Here is a 17,228-nt window from a genome sequence, read left to right on the forward strand (position 1 = left end):
GATTCAATGAAGTAATTACATAGTTCAAGATACAATAAGTCAGGTGGCCTGAAGTCTTTGACAGTGTCACATTCAATAATATAGTGTTCAAGTGTATGCTTTAGAGGCTTATCACAAAGTTTACATGCTGAGTGTACCGGTATGGGTACAGCGTTACTAACTTGCCAGATGTGTCTGTATCCTAGTCTAATTCTGGCCACGACTACATCACATTGTCTGGTTCTGTCCTTATGCTGGCCATACCGGTTCCTCTTGTCACAAAATTTGTTATATTTACTAATGCTGCAACTGTCAGGTCTCTCTGCATTTCTCAATTCTTCTAGATCAGAGTTCATGATTCTGACTTGAATGTTTTTAATTACAGCATTGGACAGACCAAGGTCACGGTCAACATTTTCTTTCTTACATGCCTCATTGGCCAGTCTATCGGCACGGTCATGATACCTGATTCCAACATGGGACGGAATAGGGCTGAGGAGCCGCGAGGGGTTGGCAACACTGCCAGGCAGTGCTGACTTGGCAGTGATGATTTGGCTTTTAGTCTGCTGTCAGGTGTTAAGGAAGTCGAGCCGGACCGTGTCTTCAACGTCTTCATAATTCACAACTGCTGTGTCAAGCAGCGTGCAGGTTTAGTTATTATTATTAGTAGTAGCAGTATTATTATTATTATTGTTGTTGTTTTTGCTGCTGCTGTTGTTTTTATATTAATATTGATATTGACATTGAAATTGAAACAGTTTGTTTAACCAGAAAAATACAGGTACAGAATGGATAATATTAACAATGTTGATATGGATGAGCCAGTTGAGAGCCTGAGCTCAGTGGCACCTGATATATACAGTACGTTTATCTCAAGGAAGTATTATGTGACATTTAATATCATTTGGAATAGTACCCGTAACATGGTGTTAGTAAGAACGTATGAGAATGTTACCATGATTATCTCTTCGTTATTTATATATTTATTTTGTTTTAATATATATATTATTTTACATCTATATTATAAGTATATACATATTTTAAAGTGGAGTTGATATACATTAATCTGATAAGTGAGGGAAGCAATACAACATGGGTTGTATTAAGGTGAAACACAGGGACAGACACAGTCTGGTAATTGTTATCTATCCACGTGACAATATAATGATATAATGATCTTGGTGGTACAAAGAATGTAAGAGCATAAAGTAAGAGTTGTAAAAATATAAATATTTAGACAAAATATATTTCTTAAGAGATGATTTAAAGGAAGGGAGCATAGTCCTTGCTTGGATGGGTGGGGGTATGTTCCGAATCCAGGAAAAAAGTCACAAAAAAAGGGCGCAGAAAAACCTAACCTAACCTAACCTACATGCAATACTATTATATATATATATATATATATATATATATATATATATATATATATATATATATATATATATATATATATATATATATATATATATATATATATGTGTGTAACCGGTCGGAATTTACTGGACTTTATTTTCTCACTTGACTTGGGGTTTATTAAAGATTATAAGATGGTAATGGCAGTGGAAGCGCCCCTTGAGAAAAATCCCGAACCAGCACAAGAACACTTAAATCTACTAAACAAAATGAATTGTCCGTGACCCGTGGAAGGATAGCGTCTGTGACTGGGATGAATGAGACACACTGTAAAATTTAGACACTTATATTCCCTCCAACACTACAAACACAATCAAATAATGGTACACCAATATGCGCACTTCTTAACTTAAACTTAAAACACTACTCTGGGGAATAAAAGTTATACGTGATATAGAAATTATTAGAAACTCAGGCAACAATAAATTTGAAGTATTAAGAAATGTTGCTTGCACACATGAAACAGGCCTTAAAGGCTTTCAACAAAATAATATCCAACACTGAGAAAATGGTATTAAAAAATAAGAAATTAATAACTCCACAATGAATAGGCCTTAAGGGCACTCAATATAATACCAGTCACTAAGGAAATGGTATTAAAAAATAAGAAATTAATAACTCCACAATGACTAGGCCTTAAGGGCTTTCAACAACATAATATCAGTCACTGAGGAAATGGTAATAAAAAATAAGAAATTAAATACTCTACAATGAATAGGCCGTAAGGGCACTCAACAAAATTATATCACCCCAACAGATGCACACTTCCTAACCTAACTTAAACACTACTCTGGGGAACAAAGGTTATACCTGAGATCGGAATTATAAAGAAAAATTAAATGCATTAAAAGAATCAAATCACAGTATCACTCTGGTTCCACTTAGTGACACAAACATTCAAAAACAATACTATCAAAATTGTTTAAGAAATATTAAACTACACACGTCACGATAATATCAGTAACTGAGAAATGGTATCAACTACACCCAAATATATTGTCACTATTATTGGTTTGTTACTGGGTCCACCAATACCCGTGAACCATGCTCCACCCAACTCAACATACACCCGTAATAAGGGGGATAAAATGTTCCTCTAGGTATCCCCTAGACTCATGGCCTCAGTGTGCGACCCTGTATCACTCAGCTGGCCTCACTTTACCCCCAGTACATCCATAAAGCGGAAGGGAGTGAGCCAATCAGACCTTGTACAGTTGAGAGAAGCTTTAGCTTCCCGTTAGCAAGAGGGTTTCACTAAGCTGCTCCAGACATGTGGGGTTGTGAGCCGAGGTAGAGGAGAGCTGATGCCCCAACGATCGTCCCGTCGTCAGCTGGGCACCCAGACGGCTAGATTCCCTCAAGAGATCCTTTGATACCCCGCTAAACAGTGACAGGCCTACACTGATCGGTCCAATGGCGACAATCGCCACCCTCAATCATCAACGGCAGTCTCAAACGGCAGTCAATCTCTCTCAGTCAAACTCCGGTCAACTCCGGTCAAGTGGGTTCTGACGGAAACCCTGAAATGAACTCATTGTTAGCTCTAGTTTACTTTACCACTGCCCTATCTAACCCTGTCTGAGATCGAATGAGACTTACTTGTTATACTGCAATAGCGTAGCACAGGTGACTAGGCCACGTGACTATTTCTGTGACGGACGCGCAGGGACGTCTTGTTTGTCTGAATGCTCCCCGTGACTGAGGACCAGCCAGCGTCGCGTCTCCTCTCAAGGCGTTAGCTTAGGCCTACGTGACATATTTTCCGCCTAACTAATAACTCCTTGGGACACCCGTGACATTATTCAGACTGATAAACGATCTATAATAATTTCAAATTCAATAATAGTCCCTTAACTTCATGAATCGCATCATTATTAATTCGGCAAATTACATTTAATATCACTTAGGCCTAGTTCCACAACCTCTCGCTATGGGCGGGGAGCGCTCTCTTCCCTCAGACGACCTTGAACGCTCAGTATCGCTAATGGCGGGGCATTTGAAATTTCTGAATATTACATATATATATATATATATATATATATATATATATATATATATATATATATATATATATATATATATATATATATATATATATATATATATATATATTTATATATATATATATATATATTTATTTATTGTGTTGTCAATGTGTACAATTCATGTGAATTTTTTCTCTGTGACTTTATTTCCGTTCACCGTTGTTCCACACCTTCACACCATGATATTTTATGGAGGTCTTGGACTGAGAGGAGCGCATCTGGCGTGGTCTCAGTAGCAGTGGGTGTCTTAGGATGTATCTCTGATTATTCCGGAACTGGAAATAATTATTGTCAATCAATTGATTGATAGATTTATATAGAAGTAAGGCACTGCAGTAGGTGTTAATATCTTCGAATTTTAAAATTTTCAATTTAGCTGATTGTTCGTTAGTCTGATCATTGTTTTTTCAAGTAGGTCATTGTCCACACGACACTCTTCTGTGCAGTGATCAGGGGTTGTGTTTTTGTGGAGCCAGATGTCTTAGCTGTGGTAGGATGTCAAACTATCTCACTTTTTAACACTTGCCTGAATGAACATAAGAACATAGGAACATAAGAATGGAGGAAACTGCAGCGGGACTATTGACCCACACTGGGCAGTCCCGTTTATACCGAACCCCTATTGCTCATATAAGCATCCAACCTATGTTTGAAGCTATCCAGCGTATTCGAGTTAATGATGATATTTGGTAACTTGTTCCATTGATCCACTACTCTGTTTCCAAACCAGTGTTTTTCTATTTCACGCCTAAATCTAAATTTGTCTAATTTAAAACCATTGTTACGAGTTCGCTCCTTGTTGGATAGCTTGAGTAACTTTGTAATGTCCACTTTGTTTAACCCTGACTTCCATTTATACACCTCTATCATGTCGCCTCTCACTCTACGTCTCTCTAGGGAGTGCAAATTAAGATGCTTTAACCTGTCTCTGTATTCAAGGTTCCTAATGCCCTGGATTAGTCTTGTCATTCTCCTCTGGATTCTTTCCAATGATTCTATATCCATTCTGTAATACGGTGACCAGAACTAAACTGCGTAATCCAGGTGAGGTCTCAGAAGCACTAGATATAATTTTAAGATGACCTTGCAAGTCTTGTAACTAACACTCCTTTGTATGAACCCAAGTACTTTATTAGCCTTGTTACGAGCAAAAACACATTGTTTATTTGGCTTAAGATTCCTACTTATCATTACTCCTAAATCTCTCTCGCAGTTGGATTCCACAATGGCATCGTTGTTCACCTGGTAACTGGTTTCCCTGTTTGCATCTCCTATACTGAGTACTTTACATTTGTCCACATTGAATTTCATCTGCCATTTTTCCGACCATTCGAAAAATTTGTTTAGATCTTCCTGTAGTTTTGTAGAGTCCTCGTCAGATTTAATTACACGTCCTATTTTAGTGTCATCAGCAAATTTACTTATGTTACTGTCTATGCCGATATCTATGTGGTTTATATATATAATAAATAATAGTGGTCCAAGTACTGAGCCTTGGGGAACTCCACTAGTGACGTTGCTCCAATGCGATTTAGTGCCGTTTATGCTCACTCGCTGTTTCCTGTCCCGTAAAACGCCCTAATCCATTTATGGATATTACCTTTGATGCCATGCGCTTCTACCTTTCTAATTAGTCTTTCGTGGGGGACTCTGTCGAAGGCTTTGCTAAAGTCGAGATATACCACATCATAATTGTGCCCCTCGTCCACCGATTCGAAAACTGATGAAAAGAATGTTAAAAGATTAGTTAGACATGAACGCCCGCTTGTGAAGCCATGTTGGGAATCATTGATCAACTTGTGCTTCTCCAGGTGGTTTCGAATAGAGTTTGAAATAATTGATTCTAGTAATTTACCTACTATTGATGTTAGACTGATTGGGCGGTAGTTAGAGGATAGTGATCTATCCCCCTTCTTGAAAATCGGTATTACATTCGCTATCCTCCAGGATTCTGGTAATACACCTGTTTTTAATGACATGTTAAACAACTTTGCTAAGGGCATACTAAGCTCATCCTTACATTCCTTTATTACTCTGGCAAATATCTCATCGGGACCAGGTGACTTGAGTGTAGGTTCATCGATGGTACCTTTGAGGCAGCTGAGTGAGATATCAGGTAGTCTCACGGCATGTCACCATTGATACACTTGTAGATTGGTTGATAGTTGAAATCGCCACAGCTGTTCTGGGTTGTACTTGTAATTATCTTAGCTTGTAAGTTGTCATGGTTTTTCGTCGAAGTGGTCTAAGTGTGGATTATATTATATAAAGATTATAATATATTGTGTTTCTATATTTCTTACCGTAGAGTTCGATACCTTCACACTGGTTACTTACAGGAGATTATGGTGTATCTACGTAGAAATTCACTCCACCACCAGACATTCCATGATTTATACTTGATAAATGATGATTTAATGAGTTCCATTAATTTCCAACATTCATTTAAGTTATTGGTTATACTTTGTCATAACCAATCAGTCATTACCTTTAGTAATAATAAGTTAGGATCACAGATACGGGTAGATAATTGCACTTACATTTATTTGGAAAGCTTCCATACAATGATTTTCTCTAGAGTTGGTGTTTTTCTTTTATCATTGCATTGATTTCACTTGGAGATAGATATATTTTTTATTAACTTAGTGTTGATGGGGAGGCATTTATCAAAGCAAGCATTGTAGATGCAAGAGAAGTTGCAGCAGATCACTTTAGGGTTGTCAGCGGCATAGACTAGATCCCACTTAAAATTCATTAAGTTGTTTTTGAATAGGAGTATATTGTCGGTGCAGTAGTTTCTGAATTTTATTGTGACTTTACTAGACCTTTCCGATCTCGTGGCTGTTTTATACATGTCAAAAACTGGGAAGTGATCTGAGATATTGTCACAAATAATTCCACTTGCAAGATTGTTAGGAGTATTGTTAGTCCAGATATGATCTATCACAGTAGCAGAGGTGGCAGTTTCTCTAGTGGGTTTGGTTATTGTGTTGAAGAATAGCTTAGAATGACAGGTAAGAAGAGGTCTTTTACTGTGGTGCTCATCTCTGATTTTAGTAGATCAAGGATCAAATCTCCTGCAACGTAGAAAAGTGTTCTTACTGACCTGGTGATAATTTATCAAGCAAGCTCATTACATTGGTGCATCGTAATTCAGTGAAAACATTCTCCATGAATTCCCTCTGAACCTTTGAATCATCTCTTACAGAATTGTTATACTTAATATCAACATACTTTATAGTGTATCAGCCCCTGTCTCATGGCAATAACAATTAGATAAATTTGGGTTAATACATTAAGTTTATATTATCCAATCACCCCACTGTAATTTTCCATAAGCTGAGAGGTGCCATGTGCTGTTCAAGTGAGGGGAAATTCCTCTATCGGTAAGCCGACCGTGAGAATGCAGGGTTAGCCCAGACTCTCCTTCGGAGCCTCCTCTCAAGGCACCAGTCTTGACTTGAAGCTCACGAGAATCGGACGGGTGACCTAACTCAGTCAACCTCAGCCCCCGTCCTTAACTAACACTCACAGCTTACAGTGTTAATTACGGTGCATCTACTAATAGGCTGTGACCAATATAGTTTTAGCAATAAATGGAGAAAAGACCATTTTGGGTTTGTAACCTAACCCCTCAACTTATTTATATATAAGCCAAATTAAGGGAACTCTACCCAAAGCTTATATATAAAGGTGGCAACGAAAAGATAGAACCATTAACTGAACCAGTGAAGCAGTGTAAATAACTGTGCAAGGAACCGAAGTCACTGTAACCCAAGTAACAGTGAAATGTTCTTGGGTGAAAGCTTGGACTTTCGTTCAGGTTCTCTCACCATAACAGCATCGCCTATTTCTAGCATGACAGGCTTATCATTTCAGCGCGTGACGCTGCTAAATGTTTTCGTACTTGGCCATGAATATCAGTGAATACGTTGATTTGCCTGGTAGCCAAATCGTCCACATTATAGACTGGGCATGGCTTGTCTGTAAGTATGTCATACCGTACGGTAGACGTTTGTCTATGCCGTAAACAATATATTAGGGTGATTTGCCTGCAGAGCTGTTGATCGACCCATTAATAAATGCTTCGACTTAGGGTAACCAATCTTTCCATGCATAGTTCATTTGACTCGATATTCTAAGAAGAATCTCTAGGATTTTGCGATTGGTTCTTTCAACAAGTCCATTAGCCTGTGGATGATAGGCTGAGATAAGACTGTGTTGGATGTCGTATTGTCGACATATTTGCGCTACAAGTTGGTTCTTGAACTCTAATCAGTTGTCGGAGAGAAAAATCTTGGGAGTAGTAAAAGGACATATGAGGCATTGGTAAGTGCTGTCTTCAATGCCATAAAACTATCTTCTAGCTCAGCATTCCATACAAAAGTTGCATCCTTCCTAAGTAGCTTAGTAAAGGGTGAAGGGTGAAGGGTGAAGCTAATGTCGCATAACCTTTAATAAAAGAACTTTAATATACAGATAAACCAAGAAAACTACGTACTTGTCAACGGTTGTAGGACTTGGGAACTGGGCAACAGCCTTAACTTTGTCATCAACTGTATGAATGCCGCCACCTTCAACTACATGACCATGGAATTGGATTCTGGATTTTAAAGTTTCACATTTAGAAGGTTTGACTTTGAGTCCTGCTGTAGAAAGTTTTTGGAAAACTTCACAGAGTTTAGCAAGATGAGTATCTACATCCTTACTGACTACGATGAGATCATCTAAGTAGGCACATACTGTGGTCCCTATCAACCCTGCAAACAAGGTGTTGATCATCCTTTGAAAAGTCCAGTGGGGCATTTCTGAGACCGAAAGGCATCCACAGAAATTCAAAATTGCCCAAAGGAGTACTAAAAGCAGTAATCTCTCGAGATTTTTCATCCAGAGGTGTTTGCCAATAACCGCTAAGCATATCAAGGTTGCTAGATATAGCATTATCCTTGCCTAAGGATTGTAAAATATCACTCAAGACAGGTCCAATAATTTATCAAGCAAGCTCCTTACATTGGTGCATCGTAATTCAGCTAAAACATTCTCCATGAACTCCCCCTTAACCTTTTAATCATCTCTTACATAAGTGTTATACTTAATATCAACATACTGTATAGCGTGGGACCGCCACTGTGTCGTGTGACGTATTGGCGTCTTCTAGTATTGTTGTTGTTATTGACATGGTTACTGGTATTATTATTATTATTATTATTATATTATTATTATTATTATTATTATTATTATTATTATTATTATAGATACCCGTATATATTCTTTCTTCCATATACTCGTATGTAAGGTATTGGTGTACCGGGAGGAGATTTTCTTGTTGTACGTACTTTATACTTTAAGATCGACCGACGAGATCTAGTAGAATATCTTCCCTAACTCTTTCACAACGGTGACGCTACTTTTAATATTTTATTTGGCAAACGCCGGACGATTTTACAGCACTGTGGAGACCCATACACAAATAGCTAAGGGAGCCATATAATAATGACTCCAAGACTACATACGCATCGGTGGGAAGGTCTCGAGACAAGACTCGGTCTTGGACAGTTATTTCAGTTATTATTATACCCAGAATTTTATTGTCACTATGGTGACTATTATTATTATTATTATTTTTTTATTGGGCACCCCCTACATCCTTGTGTAAGGTGAAGCGCAGAAGCGTTTACAGCGCCCAACAGGGAAGCATGCTGAGTTCATGCTTGCCTTTATGTCTCATGAGTTAAGGGCGTTGAAGCCTGAAGAGTCAAGGGCGTAGAAGCCTGAAGAGTCAGTGGTTTTATGTCATCAAGTTATTGGAAGCTCCAACAACTTTCCCTGAATACGAATTCGCAACTTTCGACTTACAACAGGTACCTACTTTACTGCTAGGTGAACAGGGACTAATGGGGCCTAGGAAGTATGTCCAAACAACTTCCACCGGCCCGGGAATCGAACCCGTGACATCTTGCTTGCGAGGCAAGAGCGGTACGGTGACTATAATGTAATATAATATAATAATAGTGTGTGTCTTTATCTAAGTCAAGTGTCGCACTGTCATCTAAAGGCCTATGTCGTCTCTAGGACTTATGGCCCTGCTGTGAACGAGAGGCTATCGAGTAGCATATTGAGGTGTTGTTATACATACATACATATACCTATAACACCGCTCGACCACTAGCATACCAAGTCCTTACGGTTACTAACCCATGTGTCCTGTTCATTTTACACAGATATGTGCGTACCGAAGCAGATTTTTCTGCAATTTATACTTTATGGTGATTACCTTGTGAAGACTTGATTGAAATCCACTTTTGTCTGATGTAGTCTTAAAATTAATGCATATTTGTGTCAACACCTATGCTGAAGTGACAAAGTTTGATGCCTAAATCGGTAGAGATGATTGGTCTTGTCCAGGGATTTCCTGGGTCATGGTCAATTTTCTTTGGCAAGGTGACCCCATGTAGGAGATGTGCCTCCAATTCAGTTCTGGCAGAAGGAGACCACGTGTCATTATTGTTCAATCTGGCACTGATCATTCTATATGTGCCTGCCTCTCGTGCTCCGGTTGGGCGTATATTTAGCAAGGAATCTGGGGAATCCTATGCGAGTATAAAGACCGGGGAAAATATGCCAGCTTTAGCAAGTCATTACAGAAGAGCCAAAAGGCCCAACAGGAATTACTTCTCATCTCATTTGAACATCAATAAACTCTGTGTGATTTACTGTGAGAGACTGAGCGAGAACTTCGTGGAAGAGGAATCTGTGAGTAAGGGTTACGGGGTAATGATAAGAATTCACTAATTGTATGATAAATAGAAGAGGGACAACATATCTTATCTGGACTGTTTTGGATAGTAACTAAGACTCATACAGGTCTCGTCCTGGATCTCGGTCTCGACTACATTCCTAAGACACATAGAACTCGGAGTCGGAGGAATATAGTTAAGAATAATAATTATTTAATTCTCTTGTGGTGAGATAAATAAAAGTGTCATACGGGCACCTTGGTTTGCTGTAATAGCTTCTATCAACATATAGGCAGTTAGTATTTATATAAATGTGAACTGATAAAATTACAAAAAACAAACAATGGCGATAGCATATCGGCCACGAGTAATTATAGCGACATGAAATGAAATGAAAATGAACGATCTGAAATTAATAATTGACGCAGCAGGCGACAAAGTTGTGCACATATGTGTACTAGACTTATTTTCTGATTTATTTGTTAATTACATATATGATTGCTTAATTATTTGAAAGGAAAACTATGTTGAGAAATAACTCTTATTATATTAATAATTCGTGTATGCACCTCGGCCCCTATGACACTACTACGAGGCCATGGTATCTGATTACTGAATGATAACTCTTCAACTTACGTCATTACGCTTATATAACATCAGGTTAGGTATTGATGTCAAGATCAACTTTCAGTGGCCATTAATTGACACTAGACCTACTGGGAGTATGTGGAATTTTCAGAGAAGACGAAATGGGAGTAGCTGAAGGGAGCATCATCCTGTGGTGCAGTACATCAGGGGCATCATTAACAAAAGTCTGGATAATTATGACGTCTGGAAGTTATTACTTAGAGTGCAGCAGAACATTTCTCACTGAACTTGTAAATATCATTAATGTTTACATATGAACACATGACCAGGAAAAAAAATAAAAGTGGAGGTTCGTGCAGTGAGCCAATCGGTCCATATTAGACAGCCCCGTTTGCGCCCCACTCTTATCGCTCATACATGTATATCCGCCCAACATATATTTGAAGCTATCCAGCGTGTTTGATTTAATGATTTGTTGTAACTTGTTCCACTCATCCACTACTCTATTTCTAAACCAGTGTTTACCAATCTAGCGCCTAAATTTTAATTTGTGGGTTTTCTGTTATACTGGCGGGATGAAAGTAACTAGAAATAAATTACGTAGACATAAAGAACAGTGAAAAAATCACTAGACATAAGTTCTAATTTTACTAATAAACGCATGGGAAAAAAAAATGGTTTAAGATACAAACTTTAAATTTAAAGAGATTTTCATATTACTGTAACTCGAGTCCCAAACTGCGTCGGAGATACTGTGGTGCCTGAAGCTTGATTCTTTTGTTAAGACACCCGAGAAGGAAGGTGTTTAGTAATTAACTGATTTACCGATTGTGTTGTGCGACTGGTGTACAATATGTCTCTTTACTATGATACTGGTACTTACAGGAAGGAGGCTGTGATATGACCTCGCTGAAGGACCACGTCCTGGGGTGGGAGAGAGAGGACATATTTACTTACCTCGCCATCGCCGTGGTCATCCGTACACTGGTGTGGTTGTTCAAAAGGCAACAAAAGGTGAGAATTTGGTGTTTTAGGAGGTATGACGTAGCCCAGGGACCATGTGTTGTGGTGGGGATGATTGCCTTCCTTGCCTGGCCCAAAGGTGGACTTCGTAGACATTTTTAAGCACACCTACCGGACTCAAACGACTGTTCCAAATAAGTTAGTTCCTTTAAAGGAACCTTTCTTCTAGGTACTTTTAGTTTTACTTGAATAGCATTTTAGACAACCATCAGTATTCTTACTTCGTTGCTTATTTTGGGGGGCCTCTCGTTACTTCTTCACTTTATTATGGGTGTCTCAGCATGAATGTGTGATATTTTCCCCCCGCAAATATAACTCAGTATTGAGGAAACTTTGTGTTCACAGCCCAAAAGTGGCTACGGTTAGCAAAAACATTAAAATATTCAACTTTTGTTAATTTTAATGAAAGGTATGTGCCATAAACAAGAACCTGTGCACCGGATAGTTTATACCCTTCATTACATAGTACAATACACCCAATGTATAATTATTGGTGTTTAATTTTCTTTAAGCAAATAATGTTGGGGTTCATTTAATGTGTACCCACTTATTTATTATCATCATGAGGATTTTTTTTACCTACAGGCTACTAGCAGCAGCCTAGTGAATCAGAATTATCTAGTTTGTTGAATACATTACTGGCACTTCTTACTATACGTCTTAATATAACATGAAAAAATTTTCACTTTTACTCGAGTAAGTTTTTCACAGGGTAATTACCTTTACTTAAGTAACCTTTTCCAGTACTTTCTCTATAACTGGTGGTCACCTACCTAGCCCTGCCCCGAGACTAGGTGTTGTGGTGGGTATGGTCATCTACCTGGCCCTGCCCTGAGACTAGGTATTGTGGTGGGTATTGTATATGTTCTGGGTATCAAGTTCTATCTACAGGAGCGAACACAAACACCTGTAGAGTTTTCGTAGGTTCTATTTACTGGATAAACAGAGATACACAAGCTAGGCGGCTCTCCTTACTCTGTCTGGGGGTTCAACTAGCCTTTTAGGCGACATGTGGCAAGTGATACATTAGCAGCTTCCATAAGTCGCCAGGCACATTAATTAAGTGTGTGGGACATGGTAAATACATTGCCACACGCTGCTAGCTAGGCTGAATAAATAATGTATTTAAATGGAGCACATACATAATATACATACATAATATACATACAGCATACATAATATACATATAGGTATGGTCATCTACCTGGCCCTGCCCTGAGACCAGGTGATGTGGTGGATATGGTTATCTACCTGGCCCTGCCCTGAGACCAGGTGTTGTGGTGGATATGGTTATCTACCTGGCCCTGCCCTGAGATCAGGTGTTGTGGTGGATGCAGTTGTCTACCTGGCCCTGCCCTGAGACCAGGTGATGTGGTGGATATGGTTATCTACCTGGCCCTGCCCTGAGACCAGGTGTTGTGTGGTGGATGCAGTTGTCTACCTGGCCCTGCCCTGAGACCAGGTGTTGTGGTGGATATGGTTATCGACCTGGCCCTGCCCTGAGATCAGGTGTTGTGGTGGATGCAGTTGTCTACCTGGCCTGCCCTGAGACCAGGTGTTGTGGTGGATATGGTTATCTACCTGGCCCTGCCCTGAGACCAGGTGTTGTGGTGGATATGGTTATCTACCTGGCCCTGCCCTGAGATCAGGTGTTGTGGTGGATGCAGTTGTCTACCTGGCCCTGCCCTGAGACCAGGTGATGTGGTGGATATGGTTATCTACCTGGCCCTGCCCTGAGATCAGGTGTTGTGATGGATGCAGTTGTCTACCTGGCCCTGCCCTGAGACCAGGTGTTGTGGTGGATATGGTTATCGACCTGGCCCTGCCCTGAGATCAGGTGTTGTGGTGGATGCAGTTGTCTACCTGGCCGTGCCCTGAGACCAGGTGTTGTGGTGGATATGGTTATCGACCTGGCCCTGACGTGAAACCAAATGGTTGGTTGGTTGGTTGATTTGATTTTTTGTCCGTCGGCATCTTGGGTCATTACGGCCATAGAAATTGTGATATTTTGGTGGTCCTGTGGCTTTCAAGGTGTTATGTGTGTTTCTTCTTTCTTTTTCTCTTCTTGCTACCAGGCAGGTCATTAAAGGACGTGGATCGCACAGACACACATTTTGTAAGGAATATATATTTATAGTCAGTGATTATGAATGGACTGCTTGATTAATGTGTGGGCTGAACAATTGTATGAAATATGAGTGAGGTAGTGTAACAGCACCATTTGTATTATATATATATTCACCCAAATGTATAATACTTAAATGTATAATACCTTTAAGTTATTCAGCAATGACTCAGTAGTTATTCACTAAGTTATTCAACCAAGCCTCAGTAGTTGTTCATGTTATACATGATTTTTAGATTATTTTTAGATTCCCCCAAGGGGGCTAGTTTATTGGGCACCCCTTATATCCTGTGCAAGGTGAAGTGCAGAATCGTTTACAGCGCCCATCTGGGATGCATGCGTAGTTCATGCTTGCCTTTATGACTCATGCATTAAAGGCGTAAAAGCCTGAAGGGTCATGGGTTTTTTCAGCAAGTTACATAAAGTGACAGAATGATGAGTGTGTGGGGGAAAATTCCCGGTACAATTTATCTGTTTATGGCAAAGTGTGGCTGGTCCCTAATAATGTCAAGTGTCAGGCCTGTCTCTAGGAGGAGGGATATATGGTCAGGGATAGAAGAGGTGTAGGTGACGGCTGGGGACCTGTAGGAGGAGGTCGTCAAAGGTTGAAAGAGGTCAAGCTGATTTTGCAAATACCTCGCCCGCTCCTCCTTGAATCTCACGCCTGAGCGAAAGAGAGCGGGCAGACCCATATCACTTATTACCCAGTGAACACCTCACTTAAGTGTTCTCCTATAAGTGCACTAAGACACTTTCCTTAGCAGAGAAGGTACAATATACTCTCAACTGACCTCAGTACCTCTGAAACTATATTTTTCTACAATAAAGAAAAACCAACAAAGTGTTTACTTCATCGCTGCCACTTATTAGTTCCAGAACTAATATATATATTTATGTGTGAAATATATCTATAAAAAGGACCAACACTGCAGTAACATAAGAACATAAGAATGGAGGAAACTCCAGCGGGCCTATTAGCCCATACTGGGCAGTCCCATTTAGGCCCAACCCCGATTGCTCATATATCCATCCAACCTATATTTGAAGCTACCCATCGTATTCGAGTCAATAATGATGTTTGGTAACTTGTTCCATTCATCCACTGCTCTATTTCCAAACCAATGTTTACCTATTTCGCGCCTAAATCTAAATTTGTCTAATTTAAAACCATTGTTACGAGTTTGCTCCGCTCCTGGTTAGATAGTTTGAGTATCTTTATTATGTCCCCTTGTTTAGCCCTGACTTCCATTTATACACCTCTATCATATTGCCCCTCACTCTACGTCTCTCGAGTGAGTGCAAATTTAGATGCTTTAACTTGTCTCTGTACTCGAGGTTCCTAATGCCCGGGATTACATAAGAACATAAGAAAATAAGGAGTCTGCAATAGGCCGGTTGGCCTGTGCATGACAGCTGCTGTCGTGAGTTACTACCACTCTCTATCATCCATGAATCTATCCAGCTTCCTTTTGAAACTTTCCAGCGTTCCAGCACTTACTACAAAGTTGCTAAGCTTGTTCCACTCGTCCACCACCCTATTTGTAAACCAGTTCCTTCCTATCTTCCTATCTTGTCATTCTCCACTGAATTCTTTCTAGGGATTCTATATCCATTCTGTAATAAGGTGAGGTCTCACAAGCTCAAAATATAGTTTCAGGATGACCTCTCAAGTTTTGTAACTAACACTCCTTTGTATGAACCCAAGTACTTTATTAGCCTTGTTTCGAGCAAATACACATTGTTTACTTGGCTTAAGATTCCTACTTATCATTATTCCTATATCTTTCTCACATTCGGATTTTTCTATAACATCGTTTTTCATCTGATATCTGGTTTTTCTGTTTACATCTCCTAGACTAAGTACTTTACATTTGTCCACATTGAATTTCATCTGCCTTTTTTCAGACCGTTCAAAAAATTTGATTAGATCTTCCTGTAGTTTTGAGGAGTCCCCGTCAGATTTAGGGCCGATTGCACGAAGCTCCGTGGTGTATACCATGCTGTAGTAACCCCATGGTTGGTATGCAAGAAGCATTCTGGGCTAATAAAAAAAATATATATCTACGATTCGTTATTAGAACGTTAGAGATTTTCGTGGTACTCGCACCCCCACCCGATGACCACTATGATGGAACTATATTTGAAACCAAAGGAAAAGAAATATAATTGGATGCACATAAACTGTATAAATCTGCAAAAGAATAATATTTATTATAAGATATCCTCCATATAGAACAGCACATGAAGAATTTTAGTGTTCTTTTTAAAAGAATTCCATGTTTGTTTAGGAACATCCGCCAGCCTCTACTTGCCTCATCGCCGCTTATTTCCTCCAAATTCTCCTAACCATCATAAAAAGTAAGCCTTTAAGATAACTAATCCAAATGATTTATGTGTAGAAACGTATTGAAATCAAATTAAGCTAAAAAAAGTCGTAAGTTGTCTATTTGAAGAGTGGTGAAAACTGCTGCATCTGGGATGGTGAATGACGTCCCTTATCAGAAATAATATCGACCCAATTTTCGTTAAGAGTGTAATTAATAACCGTCCAGCACTACCAATATAATTATTTCATTAGTATAAATACTTAGCAGCCTAAATTTCATATTGTAATAAGTCCAAATATGCCAGGTAACCAGTGCCAGGTAGTTCCCAGGCATGTTTCATTTGTGTATCACTTAAACCACAATTTGTTACTAATAAGAAAAATTCAGTGACATAAATTCATGTTCTTTTTTTAATTCCCTTAGTGACTCAATGTATTGCGAGAAAGATCTATCTTATCACTTTTTGTGCACAATTTAGAGTGGTGGTAATAATTCACTTTGTCATTGACAGTGGTAGAATCAAGTGAAGATATATTGGCTCTGTATGTCCATGATTCCAACAAAAATAAATAATATCTTCCAAAATAAATGAAATTTAAGATCTTATTATCTTTCGGTCATCCAGGGAGTCTTAGGATTTTAAGTTGACCAATATTTTTCAGTTAGGTTAAGTTAGGTAGGTTAGATTAACATTTTGATGTAGAACATTAAAATTTTAATGGGCTTATAATGTTTTTCTATGAATTTCTTCAAAAAATGGATTAAAGTTTTGGAATCACCGTAAAAGTCTACATTAGAAAAAACAAACAATTGAGTGTGTGTTGCATATCAAACCAAACAAATTTGAGTTTCCATTGGAATTTTTTATTTGCATTTTTTTTAACAGACAAAATTACCCACAATATGTAGGTGTTGGAAACTTGTAAATAATAACCCTCATAAATAAAGATATTTCAGAATCTGCAGGAATTGGACAGTGATTACATAAGAA

The 17,228-nt window shown here is 38.9% G+C and overlaps 1 protein-coding gene across 2 annotated transcripts in view; it reads left to right on the forward strand.

Annotated features, from left to right (window-relative positions):
• The first annotated feature begins 520 nt into the window (after positions 1–520).
• Positions 521–17,228, forward strand: part of LOC121858270 (cytochrome P450 4C1-like) — a 73,953-nt gene continuing 57,245 nt past the window's right edge. For both annotated transcript variants that reach the window (XM_042354579.1, XM_042354580.1), the window contains exons 1-2: positions 521–627; positions 11,648–11,776. In XM_042354579.1, coding sequence (XP_042210513.1) covers positions 11,663–11,776 — 114 coding nt within the window. In that variant the 5' untranslated portion in view covers positions 521–627; positions 11,648–11,662. The remainder of the gene's footprint in view (positions 628–11,647; positions 11,777–17,228) is intronic.

Source organism: Homarus americanus, unplaced genomic scaffold, assembly GCF_018991925.1.
Source record: "Homarus americanus isolate GMGI-L3 unplaced genomic scaffold, GMGI_Hamer_2.0 scaffold57980, whole genome shotgun sequence".
NCBI classification, from domain to species: domain Eukaryota; kingdom Metazoa; phylum Arthropoda; class Malacostraca; order Decapoda; family Nephropidae; genus Homarus; species Homarus americanus.